Below are 20,268 nucleotides of genomic sequence, written 5' to 3'. Positions count from 1 at the left end.
TATCTCCGCTAAAATTACTCTAGTTTGTAAAGAAAATAAATATTAATTTAATAGTTTGAATCGCCCGCCAAAACTTCGGTCAACAGCTGATTGCATGTTATTCAACAGAGACTTAACAGATCTGAGCCAAATCAACCACAGCGCCATCTATGTGGCGTTGCGTGGTACTTTAAAGTACGTAGTAAAAAATACGGCATTCTCTGTCCGCTCTCTGCCTCAACAGAGATGTTGGGAATGATTTAACATTTCTGTTAAAATGAATGGGAATGAAACGGTTTTTGGTTTTTGTTTTCGTTTTTCGCCGTCTGTACTGACAAAGCTGTTTTCGCCGTTTCGCCGTTCGGTCGTGCTGCCTCTGCGCGCTCGTGAAGAGAAACAAATAAAACCTAAGATATAGTAATATTCCAGAAAAGAGAGGCACCTGCTACTCGAGACAAAATAAATCAATCCTGCAAACATAAACTAAAATATCTGAAAGATACGTGTACTGAGTACTCCGAGTGTGCTGTTCCCAGTTACCAGTGGAAATGTATCTATAAGATACGAGGTGCGGGCGTGCGATGCAATCGAGGTGTTCCCCAAGAATTGTAAACAAAGAAGGCGGCCGGATTCATTGACATCCATCGAGATCCAGCAACAAGTTCATAGCAAATACCAAAGTGAGTAAAATCAATCCCCCAGATACGATTTCCAGAACTTCTGACGTGTTCCTGTCGGCTTCCGACGTGCACTGATAACAATAATGGGGTCTTTACGGAATGTGGGCCAGCTAAGCTGAATATTCGATTTTGATTAGAGAGAAATGCTGTGCTGCGACAGAAACTGAACTGATTTTGTGTGTACATATATGCATTTGTTGTCACCACATGGTCGGCGATTCAATTGACCGCTCGGTGCCCCCACATATTTCCCACTTCCTACTGACGCTCCTCCTCTCTCCGCTGGCGGCGATAAGCGTCTAAATATCTGGACTCGAAAAAGTCTGTCGTCCATAGACACATATGGTATTTTTACGACAGTCTGGGTGTGTTTATGTAATGGGGGCTGGATGGACTTGGGGGGCAAAAAGAAGGAAGCTGCCGCTGTCACGTAGTCAATTGTCGGCATTTGTTTTGGTTGCGTTTCTTTCTTCAGCCTCATCGCTTTGCTCTCTGTTGTGGTGCGCCTTTTCGCTGGAAATCTATGAAATTCAACCCCTAAATGGGAATGGAACCAGTCCTGGAACTAGTTCGCTGGATGAATTGCCAACCATTTAAGAAAAGGATGTTTTCGGGCCATAAACCTTTTCTCAGATTTAAAGAATTTCGTAGTTTATTTCAAAATGTTAAAAGTATTTTAAAAATCTATATTTAAAAATATTTTGGAGATTGCAGATAAAAAGGAACTAGTGCAAAGGATGTGATTATAATTTGGTTTAAGAAAAGGATAATTTCCTTTTTAAAGGGAAATAAAAGACCACGTTTTAAACAGACAAAAACCTTGCACAGATATTGTCCGCAAATAAATGTTTTATGGAACTTCGACGAGTTAGAATTTTAATTTAATAAAATAAGTCTTTTATCAGAATTGTATAAAGGGGAACAAATACTTATATTTTCAAATAGCAAATATTTTTTTTTTATATTGGATTTAATTACCATTTAAACGTTTTTATTATTATTTTGCCATTAGATTAAAGTAACGTTTTAGGACACTAAATTTCCCTTAATGACAAGTCCCTGTTTCTTATTTCCCCTACTTACTCCGGACACAAACCTTGTTTAGCGACTCCCATTAGCGGATTTTGCTTATCTAATTGGAAACACCTCACCAATTAGAGTCTGGTTTGGCTGATTAATGCGTATGCGTATTTTTAAAAACACAATCGGCGAACGGCTTCAGTGGCTACAATTAACTTACGACTTAGGTGTGTTAATTTATGATTTTTATAATTTAGCCACGTTCTCGTTCGTTGCTCTCCGCTCGCGTGATTTGGCTTTTCGGCTTTAAAGTATACCCATTCGATCAGTATTTGTTTGCTAATTAGTCCGGCAATGACAACCGGCTGGCAATAATAGAGATGGATGCGAAATCGAAAGTCTCTGTTCGGACCGATTCGCATCCAAATCCAGATGGGGAATGCAATGAAAGTGATGGCAGTGAGGTCTACTTCCTTGTCTGGTCATTTTTTTCCTATTTTTCCCAGCTCATCTTTCGCTTTAATGATGTTCAGCATAGACTTTGAACCGGTTTGATATTGCGATTTCCACCTGCTACGCCGTTTATGCTTACATTTCAAGGTGAATTGTAAAATTTATGTGTGCACACGCTTCATGACGGCATCTGTCTGGCATTGCCATGGGTTAACAAGGTGGCCAACGGGGTGTTAAGGGGGCGGGGGCTGTGCTGTGAAGAATTGTCATTCATTACTAATTACCAAACTCGCTGAATGCACTTGAATTACTTTCCCCCAAGTCCCTCTATCCTGTCCAATGAATATTTAATGTGCACTCCGTTTTCCCGGCACAGAAAGAAATTAATAATCCAAAATTAGCATTTATTCAATATATTTAAAGACATAATATAAGCTAAGCAATATTAAAGCTTCTTTATTTTGATTACTAAACCACTTATCAATAGTGCTTTCGATGATTCTAGTGATTTAGAATGTTTTAAACGGCTGTGCGATAATATAAATTATATGTATATAATTACAAATATTTATTAGTTTGCCAGTATTCTTACATATTAATATATTTAAATTATACTACATTTACCATAAGTGTACAAACAAGCTTCTTATATATAACTGTTTGCTAGACTTACAAATCCCTCAACAAATTTCAAGGTTATTCTGGTTCTCTTCCATTTGATTTAAGTTTCGAAACGAAAATTGTCTAATTTGCTTAGCCTTTTTCAGCAGTGTTTGTTCTGTCTTGGGGTCGTGGGGTTAGACAAAGTTGTGGCAATCAAATTAACGCTTATGGAACTGAAAAGTTTATGCTCGGATGTCGTTCGGCTGTGAGCAGAACTTTTGCAAGCAGACAAATCAAATTACCCCCGACTTGGACTTCAGTTCGGGGTCGGGATCCAATCTCTTGGAGGAACTGCAACATGTGGCCTAGAAGCTGCCACGCGCTCTTGGCCACCCGGCCAACTCAATTACACTTAACCAAATTGTTTGCATAAATTGCACTAACTAGGCAGGCAGTCCGAGACCATGATTTCCCCACTCGGAACTATTTTTCCATGTTTATGTTCTCAGTGACTGCAAAGTGGCGGCGAGACCTCATTCGGTGGTTAGGGCAAAGTTTGTGCTGCTGATGATGATATTAAAGCCAATGATGATGATTAAGTGGTTATGGCGAGGCGCGTCTAACGAGGTCCATTAAGTCAGTGAATTAAAGAAAAGCTCGGAATCAAATTACAGTGCCAACGATGAACGATGAAATCGACGATTCGATGCGATTTTAATTATGCATTCGATCGACGAGAAGAGCCACGCAAATTGGCCAAAAATGAATGGGCAAGGGGCCATAAAAGGGGGGGGGGGGGGGGGGGGGGGTTTCGTTGAGGAAGCCGTACCCTCAGTGGATTCCGAATGGGCAAATGTCACAGCAGACATGGGAAATAGAGAAGAAGTCGCCGTGTGGAAGGTCAGTTAGCGGGGCTGGGGGCCTGACATTTAGCACTTTTCAGAGGGAGCAGTTTGGCGACTTCGTGCCACATTAACAGCAACTGGCCCAAAGAGACAATGTGGCCAACAGAGCTCCACAATTTCCATCAGCTTGCCACCAAATGCGCAAATGCCAGGGCCCAAAGAGCAGCCACAGTGAGAAAAGCCATATTTAATATACATACATATAATTTAAATTAAATATATACGTAGACCCATATTCAAACCAAAGATAAATCTGCAAGCATATCTTCTCTGAAAGTCTTAATTAGTTAGCAACATCTCTTCATTATTTTCATATACAAAAATTTTAACATTAATTGTTGTTTTATTAGCCTCTTAATAATATTGCAACAGTAATAAAGAAACAATCAATTTAAAGTTAAAAAAGCTCCACCCAAGAATGAATCAAGTTTTGTGTTTAGCTTTATTAATTCAAGAAAACTAGTTTCCTAATAATCTCCAAAGAGGAGGTAGAAAAGTCGAAGACATTGCCAAATTGTGATAAATGTTTGGATTAAATATTATTTAACTAGACAAATTAATGCTTGGTTTTTAAACGTTTCAAGTTCCATTTATTTATATCACACAGTTATTAATTTCATGCAATATTAAGAAATAATTAATTGTTGACCCCCAAAACGGAAGAAGTGTTCCAATGAAACATTTTGCATTCACAATATTTAGTCAGTTTTATTAAGCGTAAGAGATAAATATTTATAGAATTAAATATGCTTTAACTAAGATTAAGTCGAACGTCATTAGGAAAACTTGTTTTAAAATAACGTCTTATTTAAATAACAAGAATGCGCAAGCTTACATTCAAATGCAAAATCGTTATTCGTCTCAAAATGTGTCACTTCATGTCAGTTATTAGTATTTTTCTCTGTGTATGCTAAGTTCAAAATTGGCGGCGGATGCACAGTAATGGTTTCGCTTTTGGTGGCTCATAAATGTCAGTGGTGCTACTGGGCTACTGGTGGATAAGTTATGGCTTTGGCCCTGTCCATCTCGAAATCGCTTCAGCAGCTACCTCGACTTCTCCGCTCATAAAATTGATGGACGACATTGTGGGGCCACGACAGACAGACAGACCAACCACCTGCCAGTCGGCCTTGCCAATGTTGCCAACGCTTCACACCCATCCACCCACTCAGGTGGGGGAGTACCCGTAGCATTTGCACCTGCACACAAATTGTCCCGTTGCATTTTATAGAATTGCTGCCGTTTGCTGACAGCTTGATTTGAACGAAAGTGACGCAGATCTGCGGGAAAATGTAGTGCAGCTCCCCAGGAAACAGGTGAATATGCTGCTTTCGATGGCACAGTAAATTGTCCTCGAAGTGGACAAATGCTCTGACAAGAGGGTGACAGTGATAAGAAGGGTACTAGTCGCTTACCCTAAAAGGGTGCTGAATTTCAAAACTTTAATAGAATGCTTACAGAATATTCTAAGAAGTCATAACCTTTTTGTGAATAATGAAAAACTAAATTCTTAAAGGTATTTAAAGACGCAATTCGTTAAAAATTATAAATAAATAAAGATATAAATTAAATTGCAAAGGATACCTAGCTGAAATTTGTTTTAAGTAATCTTTGAGATCAAATATGCCAAACGATTTGAAACGGTATACTTCGTGTACGTATATGTTTGCTAAAAATCAGTTTTTTCATTTAATAAGAGATATCAGATGTATCTGATGTGAGATATCATATCATATCAACAAATATTATACTAAAAAAAGAATTAAAGTAAGAAGATTTCAAACAGAAACATCACTGCCTTAAGTCGATATACTATAGCCATACCAGTTCGCCATTTGACACTTTTCCACTGTGGCAGCAAGGACACATTTTTTTTTGCCAGGTAGGAAATTGTTGCTGACTGCTAGTAATGCTAGTTCGCTGTCACCCGGCATAAAAGTATCTGCGTATCTGTAGCCGTGGAGCAACCAACCATTTCCATTTCCATTGCCCATTCCATCTCCATTTTCATTTCGCTCGCCGCTTTTCGCAGTCAGTCAGTGGGTCGCTCAATGAGCTTAGTCAGCGCTTTGCACACAAAATATTTCATAACTTAATAGTTGCCGGGCAAGAGATAACATACTTTGTCGAACAAAAACTGACTCCAAATTTCATTTTCATTTTCTCCCTTACTTTTCTTCGGAAAAGTGCAGTGAAATCATAAAAAAAAAAGTAGCGGAGGCATCGACAAATGTTGGCGGATTGCATAAGGCACAGAATGCACGCAAGCCAAAAAATTGCCGAGTTAGCTTTTCTGTTGCGTTTTTGATGTTGTTGTTGTTGTTGTTGTTGCCTTCACTACCTCTCGGGGGGCGGACTGCGAAATAGAGGCGTGGTCGGTGTGGAAAATGCAATCCGGTGATGACGAAAGTCCATTTTATTACACCGCAATGCGCGGCACAAGATGTGCAAAAAGTGTTGATGATGAAGCGTGAATCGAAATTGATTGGGAGATTAGTTTACCCAACTAACCAGAAAAGAAGATGTGATGAAAGTGTACGAAGAGCAACATCTTGGCTTGGTTTGAAATCGAATTATCCCCAGCCAGGCATTCATTTCCGTAACCATATCAACTTGCTGCTCTTTTCCACTCGACTGCAGTTTGTAATTTGCTTGCAATTAGTTTTGCGTAAATCGAATTTCAGCTTTGTCCAAAGTATTTCCTCTGAAACTTTCTTTCAAGCCCAATCTATGGTAATTAAAGCTGCCTGACATTTTGCAGTCATTTATCCCTGCTCTCCGTTAAATATTGATAATTTTGCATATTCTGAATATGCGGTTCATTTGTATTCCACTCTGACTTTATTGGCCCATCAGTTTGATCGACCAGAAATCAGTGAGCAATCCCGTGTTGAGCGTTTCACACAACTTGGCAGGTGCTTCTGCACAAAAAAAATATATATATAGATTGTTTTATTACCTTTTCTTGTTTGCCTCGATAAGTAGTACATAAGCTCGATCGCCACTCGTAAATTGTATATTTTACTGAATGGAATTGAATTTAATGTCCCCTCATTCAAACAATTTTTTTAGCATAGTCATAAAGATGTTATATTTAATACGGCCAAATTATTGCTAATACGCTGACAGTTATATTTAAGATTACTTCGAAAGCCGACACAATATGACAACCGTCTTAAGCCTGCTTAAATTGAGTTTTGCTTTTAGGATTTTAGTATCTGATACTTATAAGTTTCTTTAGCGAAACCAAAATGGCAATTTTGTTTAGCAAGAATTTATAGTACAATACATTTTGAGTTTATGTTAATAAGGTAGTTTTTGTAGTTGTTCCATAAAGAGTAAAATATTCATTACTTGGTAATGCCCACTCTTAATCAAAAAGCGCACCTTTCTTCAGCCATTTCTGCATGGGTGGTCGCTTTTTCGGGCTGTTTTAAATTCCTTGGCTTTAATTGTGCAACTCATTGCAGCAAACATTGCCTCTAAAAATTTCAATCCATTGCACTGGAATTCTTGTAAATTAAAGCAAATCATTTGGTCCACACTACTATATATATGTGGAGAGCAAAGTTCGCTGAACTTGTCGAAAGCAGAAATTCATCATCACGAAGCACGAACTGCAGATGGATGTCAGTGGATTGAATGGCGGTTCTCTGGATGAAATAATATTTGCATTTCAATAAGTTTGATTGTGTAACGCGGATTGTTGGCCAGGGGATGGGGAGTACCGTTAAAGGTTTGGTCATCATCACTCACTCACAACGAAAGGTTTCTGTTGTGTTTCTGTTTCTGTTAGGTTCACCGCTGCAGCGACGCGTATCTGTGAGATACATTTGCATATATAACGGAGTTCTTTGAACCCCAATTAATTAGCCGTAGAGATGCAGGGCCAAATAAGACTGAAATACAGTATCTAGCATCAGGAACATCAGTCTAAAACTGGAAAGTTAAATGGAATTGAATGACCGGGTCGTAAAATTTAATGGCTGTTGCCCTCGTTCTGATCACAGTTTCGAAACTCCCCAACTATAAATGGAAATCATAGAACAAAACCGGTCTGGGCGAGATTATTTAATATTTGGTGACAGGCGGGTCCGCTTTTAACACATGTCAACTGACATAAATCGCCTTTGGCTCGGATCATCCATAATTCCGGCCAGAAGTGGCCGAGAGTGTTGGCCAAAATGCCGCATATTAATAACAGATCTTATCTTGCGAGTGAGTGATTGATGTGACCAATTACCTGCTCAAGTACGACTCTGTCTTGACTTTGCCGAATTAATTACTGCTGATTAATTATTCAACCCTCATTCCCTTGAAGGGCATACATCAGCATCAGACGTAATTTGTCCTTGCGGTTTTATGGAGGACTTTTCGGGCGGCCAACCATTGCAAACAAACCTCTTCAATATGCAAATCGAGTGGCAGTGCGGCAAAAACATAGCCAGCGCTCGTTTATCTTAAAGATGCGAATTAACAGCGCGCGGCTAATTAATATCAATTAAAATTTATTGGCTCGCTAACTAAGCCGCAATCTATGTAGTCCCGCCCCGAAAAACGGAACTGGAAACAAACTTGAATTCGCTGTTCCTGTCAGGTGAGACTGATGGCGGTACATTGGCTTAGACAAACATGTATGAAACTTGATACATCTCTCGGTGGAAAGGCTAAAGGCGGTTTCCAAAGGTGAATTTACAAGTGATTAAGTGCTTGAACGGGTTGGTTTATAGGATATTTACTTGTTAATATTTTATGGGACTTAACAAATTAATTATCTGAATGATTGCTGTTCAAATAGCCAAAATTACTTAAAGATGGGAAAACTTAAAACAAGCTGACTAAGTATCTTCCATCAACAAATTGATAATATAATTACCATAATGATTTTATGATTAAAAGCTAATTGTTGTAAATTCTTCTTTAACAACCCAAATTGCAACTTAATATTGATTGTAAGTGAAATACAAGTCAAAATATATTTGCATTGTAGCAAGCCAAAGCTTCTCTTATTTTTTGTGCCACTTCTGACTGCTACAAATTGTAGTAATGAAAATATTCTAGAGGCAATAAGGGCGACATATAAATTGCAAATTGTGTCCGGCAAAGGAAACACTGGCACTTAAAGAGCATCTCCCCGTTCAGTGGAGTGGGAGGGCAGTAAAGCAATCGCCATAAAACAATTCGTTCGATGGCAGGTCAAATTAAAAAACGCTCATTAAAATAAATTGCCAACTGCCCAAACTCAAGCAACAGCTGCCTTCTTTTCGTACAAAAAGTCTGTGTTGCGGCTAGGTCGGTAGTGATATTAATCAATAACAAAGTCGATTTCGAGTTCAGTGAGCTTAGCGCTTCGACTTTACACATGGCCGGAGATTTAAGGGCAAAAACTCCTACCAATTTCCTATTCTATATATATTCTAACACGTTTCAAGTTACTATATTTATTTGCAGACTTTAAAATGGCAGCGGACTGGCGATTAATGTTCCTGCTCGGAATCCTGCTTTTTGTGGGTGTGCCTGTAAATGGGGAGGTCTACACGGCCTTGGCTGAGATGGAGGAACTTCTTGAGACTGAATCCGTACTGATTACCAACCTGGAGGGCTATATTCGAGTGCAGGAGAACAAGCTGAATTTCCTTAAAAAGTGAGTATGCATTACACGAACTGACTGGCGTTAATTGGTTTTATATAACATACAAACCAATTGGGAAACCATACTATTAAAAAAAGTGTATAAATATACTGACAGGCGAACAGTAAATAAACTAAGCTTGCAGCAAAATTTATGAAATCCCACAGCCCAAAACATAATTAAATTGGAAAATGAGCAACAAAATTTTTTGTTATTGCATATACTTATTTTGTAATTGACCTATTGAGAGCGGTTAATATTTTTCCCATTTGCCAATAGCTTAAAAACACAAATACAATTAGTAATTAGTTGCTTTGTTTACCAGTAGGCAGCAAAACGTTCCCTTTCTATTTAATTGTCTCTAATGAATGTGGCCTTTCAATTTGAAACTTATTGTTGCAGCCTTGTTTAAATAGTTACCTTTTAATTTAATAAATTCAAAGCAGTAGCTGTAATTATGCCGAAACAGTTGAAGAGGTGCTCCAATTAAATTTATTTGTATATTCAGGGTGAGTGGATAGAGCTAACTGAGGGCTCACTTTTCGCGATGATAAGTATTAATTGAAATATATTATTTCATGAGCAGCGGTCATAATTGTGAGGAACTGTTTTCTTGTAATATTTAACGAATACTTTTTTAAAAGCATCAGGCAGAAATATTTACATAGGTGGTTGATACACAATTGTTTTTTTTTTTTACATTTTCTACAATTTGTGTTTATTATAGGAGCATGCTGAGATAATGAAAAACTCTTGTATTTAAATGTATTAATATGTTTTGGTCAAATAGAAAGGGCTTTCTTAAGACTTACTTTTCATGTTTAAATGCCTTTTAACATTTTACAATCGTAAGTTTAAGTCTATAATGCAGCTGGCCTTGATATTATAAAATCGTTTGAAAGGTGTTGCAATTAGAGGAATTTTCACAGTCACGGTGAATTTAAAGAGTTTACTTTGTATAGAGAGACTTTTGCTTGTAAACATAATAACAACATTTAAAAATAGTCATTTTTTATTTAAAAGCAGCAGGCATAATTATGATGAAAGTTTTTCCACGGAAAATTGTTAGGAGATTAATTGAGATTTTATTTTCCTTCACCTAATTTATACTTTTAAAAGTTGAATTTCAATATATTTAGAAACGCAGTCATAATAATGCTGCTAGTCTTAAAATATTGTTGGAATCAGTGAATGGTGAGGAGAAAATAAAACCTCCAGTCTGGTTTAATTTAAAGGTCTGAGCTATTTAATTTGAATCTTATGGGGGAACTACAAGCCCTAGGATCTGAAAGACCAAACCCGAAGATGTTTAGCATAACTACTTTTTATGCAAATGGTGCCAAGATGTTGCTAGTTCGTTGATGGGGGGACTACAAAAGAGGTTCAGGTAACCGCCTGCATTCTGGTAATTACTTTTGCCACGTGCGAAGGGGCAGCTGTTGCACGCAGCACCTATCCACCACTATGTGTAGATGTACTATATCTGCATTTGTATCTGCATTTGTATCTGTATCTGTAGCTGAGGTGGCGCCCCTTACACACAGGACAGCAGATACATATCTTTTGCTTATATACGAAGGGGATCTATGTACTATATACCATATACTTAATGTGTGGCAACTGGTAGCGGAAATAAAATGGGGGAGAGGAAAGGAATGGAATGGGGGGGAGAGGAGGGGAGGGGAGAGGTGCAGGATGCGGTGAGACAACTCCCCTAATCAAATAATGCCAGTCGCATTCAGGATCTATCTTGTGCGGCTGTTTCTGGTTCTGGTTCTGTCTCTGTTTCTGTTTCTGTTTCTGTTTCTGTTTCTGTTTCTGCACTTCTACCTTGGCTTTGTCACAACAAAGGACGAGACAGGATCCTCGCAAACAGCTGACAGCTGTGTGCCTCCTGTCTCAGTCTCTGTCCCTACTTCCAAATGCGATATCCTTGTGCGCTGTCATTGCCCTGCCTTTGAGTATCCTTCGGATGCAGCAGACTCATCATCTCCATCCCACTCATCATCTGCATGTGTCGCGTGCCGTCTGCCGGCGTTTAAGTTTTACTGCCGCTTAAATTTGTCCCCTGCCCAGCTGCTGTTGGTGCCTCCAGTTTTCGGCTAATCCGCTTGCCAGTTGCCCTCTGGTTGCTCTGATTTGCTTTTGGCTTTTGGCCAAAATGCAATTAAATTTGGACACCACAGCGGGACAAAGGACATCCCATCTGCGAGGCTCAGAGGCATTCAGTATGCATGTGGGAGATCCGGAATCGGGATCCACGTACATAGCGTTTGGCTCCGCTTTCCTCTGGCAACCAAATTGTAACGGTCGCTTGGGCAGCAAAAAGTAGGGGAGCGGCTGCCTTTAGGGAGGGTTTTCGGTCCTCACAAACAACCAAGTTGAACAAGTATGAATTTAAAAGGGAAGGGATCGACAATAAAATACCCAGCGATTTAATTAAAGAAATTTCATGTGTGAGGCATTCAATTAGAAATCAAGAAGTCAAATGACAAATGACAGCACAAACAAAAAATAAAACAATTACTTCTTTTAGGCTTTTAATGCCTGTGGAGCTTATTTACTATTGAAATCATTTAAAATGTGATTCAGGTCGCTGATTTTAGCTATTCTGGTGTCTAATTTTACTTTTGCTTTCCCAAGCTAATGATATGAATCCAAACAATCAAAACAGCAAACAATCTAAAAGTTTATTATTTAATTTTTTTACTGAAAGAAGGTTGAACAAAATATGAATGAAAAACTAGAAATGCTTTGGACTTTGCAAGCTCTAGTTTATGACTTGGCACATTAATGGCAAGAATATGTGCATATTTAACTAAAATGTTCTCTAAAACTAAGCATTTCAAGTTTATTTGATGTGATGCAAGCATTTTTAAACAAAAACTTGATAGCTAAACAAATAATATTGAAAGTTTAGAAATAAATACTTTTAGCTAATTATGCATAAAATTAAGCAACAAATTCTACTGAGTTCTAGAAAAAAATCATACTATGTTAATATTGTCATCTTTCTGGTGGCGACAGTGTGCTGATATGATCTAGTCTGCACTGGCCAACACATAATCTTATGTGGACTTAAATATCACTAAACAGCACACATCATAGCCTACCCTAACTTCGCTTCTAAGTGGCATCGAAACGGAATTAAAGCCACGAGGGAGCGTTATGAGTTGGTAAATAAGAATTAAAAACGCTGATAAAGCGCACCGAATGAAACGCCGGCTGCTCCTGCAATTCGACAGGGGTTTTTAGGTTTTTAGGTTTTTAGTTTTGGTCGCAGTTGAAATGTCTCAGTTGGCAGTGCGTTTCAACCCTCATTTCGATGGCTGATCAGGAGCAGATGTTTCTGTGCGTTCCGTGTTTCTGTTTTACCGGCTCAATGGAACGCGCCAAACACAGTCGGTCATTGTACGGGTGTCTTATGTACAAGTAAATGGTGTTTGTGTTTTATGGGGTTGGGGTACCGCGGCGCAGCACGATCCACTCGACTGCGCGTCGGCGCAGGAAGTGGAGGAAGTTGAGGAGCTGCCGTCTGGAACGACTCTTCAGATCAGTTGAGTCGCAGTTGCCGAGGCGAGCGGATCGCAGATCTACAAAGCGCAGTACAGTGAAAAGTGTGTAGAAAACCCAAAGAACACCCGAAGAACACCCCTCAAAGGTTGTGGAATAACCAACAGTACAGTACACAGTGCCAGCATGTCGCAGCATAACTATACGAACCCGGCATTTTGCCAAAACAGCGAGTTTTATCCGGTGCCCAGCAGCAACAACTCCTCGCGAGTGGACTCCATTTACAATCGGAGTCTTCAGATGAATTTCGGGGCAGCTGCTCCGCGTTCTGGACATGCCACGCCCACTCGAGATCCCCGCGAAGGTCCCCTGCGTATGCAGCGTAGCATGTCCACGCGATCGGTGACGCGGAAACAACATCAGCAGCAGCAACAGCAGCAGCAACAGCAGCAGCAACATCAGGCACATCAGCAACATCTGGCCAAACAGCAGCAATATCAGCCGAATCAGCAGCCATCATCTAGTGGCCGCTATGCTTTGGTTCCTCTGGAGGAACTGAACAGCAGTAGGGCCAGCAGATATGCCATAGTTCCTGGCCAGGCTGCCCAGAGATTGGCCAGATCGCAGGATAACCTGGATCGCTACAGTTCCCGGCATGGCTTGCATGAGGAAGAGGAGCCGCACTCCTTCCACGAAGAGCCCCATCAGGAGACCCAGTTTGCCAGCTTGCCGCCCACATTGAACCTGCCACCCAAGCCCAGGAGCCATACTAATAATAATAATAATAGCAACAAGCCAAATGCCAATCAAACGCAGATAAAGCATGCCTTTAGCAGTGATTTCGGCAGCAAGACCTTTCTGATAGTGGATAAGAATAGCAACCAGCGGTACCAGATGGTGCCCACCGCCGAGGATGAGGAACTGGTGGACGAGAATCAGGAGATCATACAGATGCACAACGGCAGGGCCCATCGCTATGCCATGGTGCCCACGGACGCAGATGAGGATGATGATTTGGAGCAGGACCAGCAGGATCAGCAGGAAACCTGCCTCAGCAACATGGAGTTGAGTCAGCAATATGCGGCCAGAACTTCAACGCCGCAGCAGAGGAATGCAGCTGCTGCCACGAGGGCGCTGCATGAGCTGCTGACCACGCCCAGGAAAATGCAGCCGCCCCCGAGATTGGCCCACTCCACGCCCCGCAATGCCGCCCATCATGAGCAGTTGCAGATGGAGCGTAGACTGGAGATCTACAAGAGCCAGCAGATCTACCAAAGCCAGCAGGTGGCACCAGCTTTGCCCCTCCGACCGAACCGACTTTCCCCCCAGAGACTCCACTACGAAACGGTGAAGCCCCTGCCCATGCAGATGGCCGATCGGTCCATGGCCGTGATAAGTCCCAGGGTTCAGGAGCAGGAGCAGGAGCACGACCGAGAACAGGACATGAGCAGCATCCAGGGAAAGGGAAAGGACAAGAACTCCTACCCGCAGAAAATGGCCAATGCCACCATCACCTTGGCCATCGTCTCCCTGATGCTCGTCTTGGGCAGCACCACCAATGCCGGACTCATCATCTACATGATATCACGAGTAAGTACCTAAAAAATATTTTTAAACTCGCTCCAAAACTAAAAAAACTATCATTGAAGTGTTAAAAGAAAATAATTTAATAGTTTTCAAAATCTTCAGTATGTTTTTCTGTACCTATTTATTATGACAACACATTTTAATGACCTCTTTTTCTCCTCTTCAGCTTGGTAAATCTTTTTACCTGCAGTTTGGCCTGGTGGCCTCCTTTTGTGGAATGGGACTCGGCTTCCTGGGATTCAAATCGCGCCAGTGTGACTGGTTGCCGAATCGGAGCTATAGTTCCGGATATGTTCTGGTGACCGTGTTTTGCCTCTTCAAGTCCTGCGGTCTGCTGGTGATTCTGGTAATGGATCCCTTTCCGGGATTTCCTGTCCACGATGTGACCACTGGAATTATCCTAGGACTCTCCACCTTCACCATGTTTTTCATCGGATTGGGAGTGATGGGAAGTCTGTGGTGCCACCGACCACCGCCGGATAACCGCGTCAATGTGGTGTAATCCAAAAATAGTAGTTAACTTTTAGTCTTAGTCTCTAATTAGTTGTACACCATCCACTTCGACATCAAGAACTTGACACACCGAACGGCTAAAAGACCAAAAACCATGCATTAGATTTATAATCAGAGGAAGATCATCATCCCCCAAAACGACTGTATATAATAAGTGGGTTGTACTTATTTCTAGATCATAGTTTGTTTAACTTATTGTTCACCCTTAGAATAAGTGTGTTTCGGTATAAGAATAAAATAAAGGCACTTCAATACCAACTTGTATGAATTTGTTCTAAAGGGAAATGGTAAAAGCATAAGTCACAACTGAAAACTTAATGAGTTTTACTTAGTAAACGATTTTTAAATTGGGTCAACGCTATCAGCAAAAACACTTTTCTTAGGATGTAAACAATTTTTGCAGTGAACAAGGTCACTAGTTAAGCAATCCATTAAACTCAATACATTTTTAAGTGGAACAGTAGGCAAACATTGCAACTTTCTCTACTTTAACTTATTGTTTTTGCATTTACGTATTGATAAGCATAAAAGTTACGCCGTCTTGTTTGAGCTGAAGCTTATTTTTGCCACAGGACTTGTGATGTTCTTTCTGGCCAAGTTCAAGCTTCAGCTTTCCCTGCCACGAGTTTGTAATGCAATTTGCCTGCTCGCGAAAAGCACTTAGCGAACTGTCTGGTAACTTTTTGCCACTGCCTTTTAATTCCAGTAAAATGGACGAGTACCAGCGGGAACACTCAGATGCCTCCAGTGACATTACGGCCTATGTATCCAACCCAATTAATGCCTATTTGCTGACCAAACGGCTGACCACCGATTGGCGCCAGGTGGAGAACCTCATGGAGCACGATGTGGGCACGGACTTTCTGCAGAACATAACTCAATATCGCAGCGTTCTGAAGTTTCCCTCCGACGAGGATCTCAATGGAGCGGCGGTGGCCCTGCTCCGCCTGCAGGACACCTACCAACTGGACACTTCAAGTGTGGCAAGGGGAAAACTCAATGGGATTCAGTACAGGTGCGTTTCAATTAGTTTAGATCAAATAGTTTTCCTTATATTAAATAATTGCAAATACCAAACAATAAACAACTTCGAATGGCAACAACAGCCCTGGCATTTCACCTGACCAATTTATTCTCCCACAGCACGGAAATGTCCTCGGACGACTGTTTTGAGCTGGGCAGACAGTCGTACGTGAACCACGACTACTACCACACGGTGCTCTGGATGAACGAGGCGATGGCCCGAATGCTGGAGGAGCCGACCAACCACACCCAGAGTTTCACCAAGGCCGACATCCTCGAGTACCTGGCCTTCTCCACCTACAAGGAGGGTGAGTGCACTGGCCATTTTTTGTTTTATTTTTCCGTCCCCAGAGTGCTTGGTTGCACTTGCAAAAATCACTGGTATTTGAATGCATTTAAAAGATGGAAAAGCCTTTAAGAAATTCCTTTAATATCAGTGCCATAAGCATTTAACTTAAGATCAAGACAGATCCGACAAGAAACATATGCTCAATGCAGCGGCTTAGATTAAATAAAGTCAATTCAAATTAAACAATAATGCTTCACTTAAAAACACAAAAATGCGGAAAGTTTATAAACTAAAATTTTTTATTTGCCATTGTTTTCCATCCTTGAAATGCGTGTTTTCAAATATCCGTATTTCCATCAAATTCAATCGAATCTAAGAAGAAGTATTTATTTTGAATACTAGTCCACAGGTGTAAAGTAGCTGAATTCTTCTACAGATCTATAGCAATTGCCAAATTAAAATCATTTTTATTTGCTTTCCAAGAACATGAATATATATTTTCCATAACTAAAAGAGCATAAGCTTGCTCCATAAATTATAAGCAACAATTTCAGAATAGGTATTAAGGCATACTGAAACAAGATATTGTCCTTAAATTTCGGTAATTAAATTCTCAGAGTGTGTTTTCTGTCCCATCTCGCTGTTGTCCTATCTCGTTTGCATGGCACTTTCGAGGTCCATTTAGCTGCAGGAAATTGCACTCTTTCCCCGGCCACTTGCCTTCTGCCCCTCTGCTTTTCCTACAATTTCCACAGTTTCCACACTTTCCACCCGGAGCCGCTCATAGGGTGCTCCATTAAGTGCGAGAAAGTGTTGGCCATCTGCAGCCGGTGCGACAATGTTGTGGCCAAGAGGAGCAATCACGTAGAGTCAGCCAGGATGGGCAAAGCACGTCCTTTTTGCCAGGTAGCCGTGTGCTTTATTAACGTCTTATTACCCCGGTAAGCGTCGCCGTCCGTTGATGAAAGAGCAGTGTCTGTCTCTAGTGGGTGCTCCTTAGTTCTAGGAGATTCTGGCTCAAAACACAATCTATGGACGTGCCCCAGGGGGCGTGGCAGGAAGTGCCGCCATATTGTGTTGAGGAACGACACCAAAAAAAAAAAAAAAAACACACCCAACACAAATGGGGCCGCCGTCGAGGCAAGTGACAGGCTTTCTGTCAGCCCAACACTCAGATCCCGCCCCCCCTTTTCCACACACACACATGTGACGGGAGATGCAAATTTAAATTCCTGTCGCCGACAGGACCTCAAAAGTTGGATTCCCAAGGTTGAAGGCTGTAGGTTAAAGCCAGAGTCCTTAGCAAACTGGCGGGCAAACTTATTACTGGGGGTTAGGGATAAATGACTGGCTGGACCTGGACGCAAATGAATAAATAAGTGCATAGCCGGCAAACTTTGGCAACAATCCAATCGACTTTCAGGTCTCGGGTCTCTGGAAGTTCGAGGTCAGGCGGCAAAACTTTCAAAGAAACTGTGGCATACTTTCGGGCGGAGCCATGTTTACTGAGTGGGAACTTGGACCCTGATGAATTAATTGTACGGTTCGCCTAAGTGCTAAACTCTTGGCCTTAAATAAGTATTTCACTAAGGTGCTGGTTATATATTCATGTTATTAAAGGTCACTTAATGGACGGCTCGCTTTGATGTTTTTAAGGCTAGTAGATGCAGAGTTAATATTAAATTATTCTGGGTTGCTTTAAAGAAGAACGTTTAAGAACATAATTTTCCAAACCGAAATTAAGGCCTTCATTTTTAATGACCTAAAGGAAAATGCTTTGATAAACAACGCAGCAGTTAACATTTTATCGAGCTCAAAACCTTGAAGTAATTATGATAGGTTTACAAGTCTACTGAAAAGAACAAAAAACTTAAAAAAGACTTTTAAACGGTATGAAAGTAAGGATAATTATAATAATAAAATAATAATAAATAACAAATATATAAAAATTAGTTAATCTAACGATTTTATTGACCTCTCTTTTTAGGCAATATTGAGAGTGCTCTGACCATGACCAACGAGCTACTCCAACTTCTGCCACATCACGAGCGGGCCAATGGAAACAAGCGTTTCTATGAAAAAGAGATTGCCAGCCAGCTGCAATTGAAGAAGATGAAGGGCGACGACGGCACCGACGAGATGCCCATGTCCGATTTGGTAAGATAATGGCTGAAAAATCAAAAATCTTTCAATACTTGATATCCCATTTGTAGCCCGTGGCCAAAAGTGATCCCTCGGTTTTCGATATGACTGAACGCAGGGCCTACGAAATGTTATGCCGGGGCGAACTGAAACCATCTCCGTCGGACTTGAGGCCCCTGCGATGTCGTTATGTCACCAACAATGTGCCCTTCTTGCGATTGGGCCCCTTAAAGCTGGAGGAGGCCCACATGGACCCCTATTTGGTTATCTATCACGATGCCATGTACGACAGCGAAATCGAACTAATCAAGCGGATGGCACGGCCACGATTCCGCAGGGCTACGGTCCAAAATTCCGTAACCGGAGCCTTGGAGACGGCCAACTACAGGATCAGCAAGTCCGCTTGGCTGAAAACGGAGGAGGATCGGGTGATTGAGACCGTGGTTCAGCGCACGGCGGATATGACCGGATTGGACATGGAGTCGGCCGAGGAGTTGCAGGTCGTTAACTACGGCATTGGAGGTCATTACGAGCCGCACTTTGACTTTGCCAGGGTGGGTATTTGCCCCACGAATTATCCAATTATCCAACGTTACCATTTTGCCCCACCACTGTTTTTAGAAAGAGGAGCAACGCGCCTTTGAGGGTCTTAATCTGGGCAACCGCATTGCCACCGTTTTATTCTACGTAAGTTGGTTTTAACTGAATAATCCGAAACATGCGTTTGAATATTAATTTTCCGTATTTTAACGCACGCGCACGTCCTACACAAATTTCTGTAAAGCTTAAAAACTACTCTTTATTTGCACAAGCCAATAGAATCATTAGTAGGGCTTTTATTTATAAATAGAGATGCGTAGGTTGCAATGCCATGGAATTCCATTCACTTCCTGGCTGTGGATGCAAATTGGCAGAAAAACAGATACTAAAAGCAAAGCATTCTTGGAAATGTGGTTTGCTGTTGTCTATAGGATCCTTTCTTGTTGGCCAAGTTATTGTTAGACAATTGTGGGCTTTGAAGTTTATAAACTAGTTAGTTTAAAGCTGCAGCTATTATTTGTTTTATTAAATCTTTGTTTTAGCTTAATATTACAATTGTTAAATCTATTGATTGTCTTTAAATTTTCAATTCGAATAGATGAGCGATGTGAAGCAGGGCGGAGCCACTGTTTTTACTTCCCTTCATACAGCTATTTTTCCCAGAAAAGGTACGGCTGCCTTTTGGATGAATTTGCATCGAGATGGAGAAGGCGACGTAAGGACTCGTCATGCAGCGTGTCCTGTACTAACGGGCACCAAGTGGGGTGAGTCCTTAAAAACTTATTAGGTTTTCACAAGATGTATTAACTTAAATCCACATGAAACAGTGTCCAACAAGTGGATCCACGAACGGGGTCAGGAGTTCCGCAGACCCTGCTCCTTGGACGAGGACCACGGCGAGTTCGCCATCTAAGCCGGAGTCTAGTTAGTGAATGCAACGAATCTTAACAGCGGAATCTCATCTTTCGACATTGGCCATCGACTTCCTATTGTAAATAAAGCATTCAGCCCGATTAAGGTCGCATCTGTTCTACTTATCGGTTCTACATGTGGAGCCACATCTACCTAGCTATACCTTAGAGCTGTATAAAGTTTATCTACTTTTGTATATTTGCCTAGTTTAAGTAGTAGAAAAAAATTGCAATAAAATCTGAAATTAAAAGCAAAATAAGGAATTTTATATGGTATGCGGAATTACAATTCACAAGATAGGTATACAAAAAGTGGAATTGCTTGCACTAAATACTTAAACAATTTTCTAAAATCTATCTGCTACAAGTACATACTTAACAATTTTAAATAGTGCAAAAGTGGCGCTGAAACGAATTGAAATAGAAGCGTCGACAGGGAGGCACTCTGATGTTCGATTAGTGGGTGGCGATCCATCAG

The 20,268-nt window shown here is 40.9% G+C and overlaps 2 protein-coding genes across 2 annotated transcripts; both read left to right on the top strand.

Moving 5' to 3' along the window:
- Window positions 1-316: 316 nt before the first annotated feature.
- Window positions 317-20,029, top strand: LOC128260561 (prolyl 4-hydroxylase subunit alpha-2). The gene is made up of 9 exons (XM_052993689.1): window positions 317-659; window positions 9,092-9,284; window positions 15,592-15,900; window positions 16,029-16,216; window positions 18,185-18,354; window positions 18,411-18,893; window positions 18,961-19,026; window positions 19,478-19,643; window positions 19,707-20,029. The coding sequence occupies exons 2-9, from the start codon at window positions 9,100-9,102 to the stop codon at window positions 19,790-19,792; spliced, it is 1,653 nt and encodes a 550-aa protein (XP_052849649.1). The 5' UTR covers window positions 317-659; window positions 9,092-9,099; the 3' UTR covers window positions 19,793-20,029.
- LOC128260558 (probable basic-leucine zipper transcription factor R) lies at window positions 9,293-15,159 on the top strand. Its single transcript, XM_052993675.1, has 2 exons — window positions 9,293-14,375; window positions 14,539-15,159. The coding sequence occupies exons 1-2, from the start codon at window positions 12,972-12,974 to the stop codon at window positions 14,872-14,874; spliced, it is 1,740 nt and encodes a 579-aa protein (XP_052849635.1). The 5' UTR covers window positions 9,293-12,971; the 3' UTR covers window positions 14,875-15,159.
- Window positions 20,030-20,268: the final 239 nt, after the last annotated feature.

Source organism: Drosophila gunungcola, chromosome 3R (genome assembly GCF_025200985.1).
Source record: "Drosophila gunungcola strain Sukarami chromosome 3R, Dgunungcola_SK_2, whole genome shotgun sequence".
NCBI classification, from domain to species: Eukaryota; Metazoa; Arthropoda; class Insecta; order Diptera; family Drosophilidae; genus Drosophila; species Drosophila gunungcola.
The sequence above is the reverse complement of the archived record's forward strand: the minus strand, read 5'-3'. Positions and strand labels throughout refer to the sequence as shown.